The following is a 6,104-nucleotide window of genomic DNA, read 5'->3' on the forward strand; positions in this document are numbered from 1 at the left end:
GGCCGGAGGTGCTGCCAGTGACTGTCACCCCCTCCAACGTCCACCTGGAGTTCCGTCTACAGACAAGACCCACTTCTCTCCCACAAGCCAAGGAAGACACCCGGCTGCTCCTGACCACAAAATGAGGTGACAGAGGCTCGGTGGACTAAGGGGAGGCTGGGGTAGAAGCAAATCCCTCTGGCTTTACTGTCAGTGGTCACCCATGTTGGCTGGCAGGCGGCAGGCGGCGGGAAGGTGACTCCAGCCTCAGAATTCTGAATTCCACCTAAAGCTTAAAACAGGGAGAGGGTGTGGCAGGCACCACAACCTGGTGGTCAGGGACCTGGGTATGGTAGAAGGTTAAGTGTGGAGAAGTAGGTTTGAAGAACATTCATGAACACCCCCCATCTCCTCTCCAACTCCCCTGCAGCTCAGTACAGGAGTTTACACAAACAGCAGTGGGTCAGACAAGTTTAGGCTTGAGGTCAACAAAAGAATCCCAAAGCAAAGCACAAAGACTCTCTTTGACAAAGTGTTTATTAAACTTCCTGTCTGCATGGCGTGTCTCTTACTGCATCCTAGAATTCCAGGGTTCAGGGGGGTGGTAAAGTGGCAATGGTGAATTTGGGTATCTGGTCTCCCAGAAGCACTTGGCGCTCCACCCCTGATTCGGCGATGGCTGCCAGACGGATCACCCCACCACTGGAGCCGTCCCGCTCCATGGCCAAAGCGAGAGCTGAGGATAAAAGAGAAGGCTGGGTTCAGAGTGAGATCCTGGGGCCACGACGAGGAATGAGGGGCGCTGGCCTGGCTTGGGGAGGGGCTGCAGCTCACAGGCCCTGCAGGCCAAGCACTCACCGTTGGCGGTGAACTGCAGACACTCTTCCTTGGTCATGCCTTCCCGGTAGGTGGCGTCCACGTAGCCGTAGATGTACGAACTCCCAGAGCCTCCGATGGCAAAGGACTGCCTCACCATCATGCCCCCCATGGGGACTGAGTACACCTGCCAGATGGATGAAGACAGTCACTGGCTGTACGCTCCCCCCCACCCAGCACACGTCCACTTATCCGTCCACGTGGGCCTGGGCGGGGCACAGTTAACCGTAGAAGTGAGGTAGGAGCTGGAGACAGACGGGGAATGGCCGCAGGGGGACAAGCCGGGCTCTGACCTGCCCGCCTTCTTGAGGGTCCCAGCCGGCAATGATGATCCCTGCCATCAGGTCTTCCCGGTACCGGTAACACATCTCCTTGAAGAGGCTGGCTGCTGTGTGCACCAGGGGGGGCTCATTCAGTTCAATGCTGGCCGGGGGGGGGGGGGGGTGTCACAGAGAAAGCAGGGTCAGAACCTAGGAATCAGTCCATTTAGAGTCTTTGGCTCCAACTCCTTCCAGATCCCAGCTCCTCCCCTGCCCATAAGCACCTGTGGAAACCAAGCTGATAGGTGACAGCATCAGCGACTGCCTGGGTATCAGCTGCTGAGCCCGAGCGGCAGCAAAAAATGTGGTCATGAATGGGAGTCAGTTTGTCAGTCACTCGATTGGCGATGTAGGACCTGCGGGAAGACAGACAGTGAGGGCAAAGACCCCACCTGCCTCCCTCCCACCCCAACCCATCACTCAGAGCTCAAGGACAGGAAACCCAGTATTGCCTATCAGTTCTCATCCAAACCTAAATCAGTTGGAGAACAGATTTCTATAAAGATCTCACCAAGGGTGGGGGGAATGCTTATCTGCAGGGAGAGGAGAAGTCCCTGCCCACAGAAGTCTGTCGAGGCTAAGGGTGGGCTGGCATCGGGGCAGGCGCGGGGGAGGGGAGGCCCTTTCACCAATCTGTGCCGCGCTCAGGATGGGCTGGCAGTCGGGCCAGGCAGCGGGGGAGGAGGGGGCCCCTTCACCAATCTGTCCCGCGCTCACCCCGTGGTTGTTCTCGAGTCGGCCCCCAGGACCACGCCCCCGTCGAACTGCACGGCCATAATTGTGGTCTGGGGAAAGGGAAGGAGTGAGTCGGGGTCTTCCCACGTTTTCCACCATACACAAGCTTCAGTGGTCGCTCAGGCCAGCTCCCGGAATACGACCCTCGGGCGCCACCGACCCATTTCCAAATCTCACGGGCGCCTCACCCCCCCGAGGACTACCAGAATTCTAACCCTCCAGCTCCAAAGACCCATCCCGGCCTTGACCCCTAGAGCTTCATTCGGCCCGCGAGATGCCAGAACCCCACCACGAACGCACCACACCGCTCTAGCACCCTCCGGATACATCCTCCCGCTGCCCGCAAGCACAACAGTCCGCCTCCCCTCCGCCTTCCTCAGCTCTCCTGAACCCCGACCCCTGCCTCACCCCTGTGGAGACTTCCCGGTTTTCCCAGTCCGGGGCTAGGGCCTCTTGCCCCCAGGCCGGTGCCGGACCCGCTCCCCGAGCGGCTACTAAGGTGGCCGCCATCTTCCTCCTCCGGTGCTGCCACAAAGCAACTGTCGTAAAGCGCTCTGTCACTCTCTTTCGTCGCGCTCTTGAGGCCTTCTGGGAGGGAAGCTGCACCGCGGTTGACGGCAGAAGGGAAACGAAAAGTATAGGGACGGGTCTTTTGCGACAGTGAGCACTTGGGGGCAGTGTGGCAAGCACCATGTAGACTAAACGGCGGTCTGTAGAGTAAGCGGCTGAATTTGCCAACGCCGTGCTGGTCTCTTTGGGTGGCGTTGCGGTGCAGTATAAACTCGAGAATCTCTGCGTAGGAACGAGCACACCGTATTTTCTTTTTCTTGAGGATATACTCGTCCCTAGGAGTCCTTGTACATGCTAGAATAGCTGGTTCCTAACACTTTAAAAAAAGACAGCTGTTTCCTACAACCAGCTGCAATATTTTACATATCCTCAAGCAATGTTTGAGGGTCCCACTTAAAAAAAAAGATTTATTTACTTATTTGAAAGGCTGTTACAAAGGTGGGGGTGGGTGAAGCATCTGCTGGTTCACTCTCTATATGGCTGCAATGGATGGAGCTGGGCCAAACCAAAGCCAGGAGCCAGGAGCTTCTTCTGGCTCTCCCACATACAGGGGCCCAAGCACTTGGGTCATCTTCTACTGCTTTCCCAGGCCATAGCAGAGAGCTGGATTAGAAGTGGAGCAGCTGGGACTCGAACCCGTGCCCATAAGGGATGCTGGCACTGCAGGCTGCGGCTTTACCCAATACGCCATAGCGACGGCCCCAAGGGTTCCATTGTCTCTGCATCCTCAGGTACACTTAGTTGATACGGTGTATTAAAAAAAAAATACAGGCCGGCGCCGCGGCTCACTAGGCTAATCCTCCGCCTTGCGGCACCGGCACACCGGGTTCTAGTCCTGGTCGGGGCACCAGATTCTGTCCCGGTTGCTCCTCTTCCAGGCCAGCTCTCTGCTGTGGCCCGGGAGTGCAGTGGAGGATGGCCCAAGTGCTTGGGCCCTGCACCCACGTGGGAGACCAGGAGGAAGCACCTGGCTCCTGGCTTTGGATCGGGTGCAGCGCACCTGCCGTAGCGGCCATTTGGGGGGATTTGGGGGGTGAACCAATGGAAGGAAGACCTTTCTATCTGGTTCTCTCTCTCACTGTCCACTCTGCCTGTCAAAAAAAAAAAAAAATACGGTCAGTTTAGGGGATTTTGATTTGCAGTTCCCTAATGATTTGTGGGTTTTTAAAAAAGATTTATTTATTTGAAAGTCAAAATTACACAGAGAGGGGAGAGGCAGAGAGAGAGAGAGAGGTGGCGGGGGGGGGGGGTTCTTCCATCTGCTGGTTCACTCTCTATATGGCTACAATGGCTGGAGCTGGGCCAATCCAAAGCTAGGAGCCAGGAGCTTCTTCTAGGTCTCCCAAGTGAGTGCAGGGGCCCAAGGACTTGGGCCATCTTCTACTGCTTTCCTAGGCCATAGCAGAGAGCTGGATCAGAAGTGGAGCAGCCAGGTCTTGAACCGGCGCCCATATGAGATGCCGGCACTGTAGGCCAGAGCATTAACCCGATATACCACAGTGCTGGCCCTATGATTTGTGTGATTTGAGCAGATTTCTGTGTGCTAATTTGCCATTTTTAATATCTTCTTTGGAACAATTCCTATTCAAGATTTTGTTCATTTAAAAATTTGGTTGTCAGGGTGGGCACTGTGGCATAGCGGGTAAAGCTGCCACCTTCAGTGCCGCCGTCCCATGTGTGTGCCAATTCGAGTCCTGGCTGCTCCACTTCTGATCCAGCTCTCTGCTATGGCCTACAAAAGCAACAGAAGATGGCCCAAGTCCCTGGGCCCCTGCACCCATGTGGGAGACCTAGAAGAAGCTCCTGGTTCCTAGCTTTGGATTGGCCCAGCTCCAGCCATTGCAGCCATATAGAGAGTGAACCAGCAGATGGAAGACCTCTCTCTCTCTCTCTCTCTCTCTGCCTCTCCTTCTCTCTCTGTGTAACTCTGACTTTCAAATAAATAAATAAATCTTTATAAAAAATAATTGGGTTGTCTTTATTGTTGAATGGTACAAGTATTTTTTTTTATACTCTAGGTATGAGAAACTTAACAGGTGTATGATTGGCAAATATTTTCCCCCACTGGATTATCTTTTCACTTCATCAGTGACCTCTGAAGCACAAATGTTCTGAATTTTGATTAACTCCTGGGCTGGCATCGTGGCACAGCAGTTTAAGCTGCCACCTGTGACTCTTGCATCCTGTATGAGTGCCACTTGGCATGCTGGCTTCTCCACTTCCCATCTAGCTTCCTACTAATGCACCTGAAAAAGCTGTGGAGGATGGCCCAAGTGCTTGGCCCTTGCCACCCACGTGGGAGACCTGGATGGGATGCATTCCTGGCTGCTGGCTTTGGCCTGGCTGGGCCCCAGATGTTGCTGCCATTTGGGAAGTGATCTGGTAGATGGAAAGTTCATACTCTCTCTCTCTCTCTCTCTCTCTCTCTCTCTCTCTGCCTTAAAGTAAATTTGTAAAACATTTTTTATGGAATCCAATTTCTCTATTTTTCTTTTGATTGGTTGTGCTTTTGGAATCATACCCAACAAAGCATTGTCTCAGTCCAAGGCCAGAAATATTCACATGAATTTTCCCCCTAAGATTTGTATAGTGTTAGCTCACAATTTTAGCTCTAATATCCATTTTGAGTTAATTTTTGTATTTGATGTGACGTGGGGAATCCAAATTTGTTCTTTTATATGTGGCTATCCAGATGTTCTAGCACCATTTGCTGAAGACAATTCTTTCTCCATTAACTGGCCTTGGCATCCTTGTCAAAAAGCCAGTGACTAGGGGTAGGCCTTTGACCTGCCTGGGACTGCCACATTCCATATCAGAGCGCCTGAGTTCAAGTCCTGGCTCTGCTGATTCCAGTGTCTCAGTATCGTGCACCCTGGGAGGCAGCAGGTGACAGCTCAAGTACTCAGTTCTCTGCCACCCACATGGGAGACCTGGACTGAGTGTTCAGGCTCCTGGCTTCGGCCTGGCCCAGCCCCAGCTGTTGCAAGCATTTGGAGAGTGAACCAGTGGATGGAGACTCTCTGTCTTTCTCTGTGTCTCTCCCTGCTTTTCAAATAAAATTTTTAAATCAGTTGATGATGAATATATGGTTCTTTTATGAACTCAGTTTTATCCCATTGATCGATAGATCTCTCCCTATACCAATATCATGCTGTAGCCTCATGGCTCATGTGTGAACCCTGAGGCTGAGTTAAGCTAGCAGCATTTAGGCCTCTCCCAGTGCTGTGCAGTCATCACCACTGTCCGGTTCCTGAGTGTGGTCATTTTTTAAATCAGGACCTGTGAACCCTCCAACTTTGGTCTTCCCTTTCAAGATCGTTTTGGCTTTTCTGGGTCCCTTACATTTCCATATGAATTTTAGGATCAGCTCCTTTTGCCCAAGAAGCAGTTGGGATGTCAATAGGGATTGCATTGAACCCGTGGATCAGTTTGGGGAGCACCACCTTCTTAAAATGTCTCCCAGTCCATGAACATGGGTGTTCTTCCATTTGTTTATATTTTCTTTAATTTCTTTAAGCAGTGTTTTGTAGTTTTTGGTGTACAGGTCTAGCACATTAAGTTAAGCTTATTTCCAAGCATTTTACTCTCTTCAGTGTCACTGTCAGAGAAATTGTTCATCTTTGG

At 52.4% G+C, this 6,104-nt stretch overlaps 1 protein-coding gene across 1 annotated transcript; it reads right to left on the minus strand.

Moving 5' to 3' along the window:
* Positions 1–498: 498 nt before the first annotated feature.
* Positions 499–2,431, minus strand: PSMB6 (proteasome 20S subunit beta 6). The gene is made up of 6 exons (XM_002718827.6): positions 2,319–2,431; positions 1,893–1,960; positions 1,400–1,531; positions 1,149–1,278; positions 838–982; positions 499–715 (listed from the first exon to the last, which is right to left on the minus strand). Exons 1-6 carry the CDS (start codon positions 2,418–2,420, stop codon positions 573–575), a joined length of 720 nt encoding a protein of 239 aa, XP_002718873.3. The 5' UTR covers positions 2,421–2,431; the 3' UTR covers positions 499–572.
* Positions 2,432–6,104: the final 3,673 nt, after the last annotated feature.

Source organism: Oryctolagus cuniculus, chromosome 17 (assembly GCF_051225735.1).
Source record: "Oryctolagus cuniculus isolate XC-2025 breed Fujian yellow rabbit chromosome 17, ASM5122573v1, whole genome shotgun sequence".
Taxonomy (NCBI): Eukaryota; Metazoa; Chordata; class Mammalia; order Lagomorpha; family Leporidae; genus Oryctolagus; species Oryctolagus cuniculus.

What these genes read in the sequence shown, in the direction of transcription:
- PSMB6 (XM_002718827.6), bottom strand. Translation starts at nt 2,420, where the DNA reads ATGGCGGCCACCTTAGTAGCCGCTCGGGGAGCGGGTCCGGCACCGGCC. An exon ending in TATCAGCTTGGTTTCCACAG is followed by an intron (nt 1,279 to 1,399) that starts GTGCTTATGGGC and finishes CCCCCCGGCCAG; the next exon opens with CATTGAACTGAATGAGCCCC. An exon ending in ACCCTCAAGAAGGCGGGCAG is followed by an intron (nt 983 to 1,148) that starts GTCAGAGCCCGG and finishes TCCATCTGGCAG; the next exon opens with GTGTACTCAGTCCCCATGGG.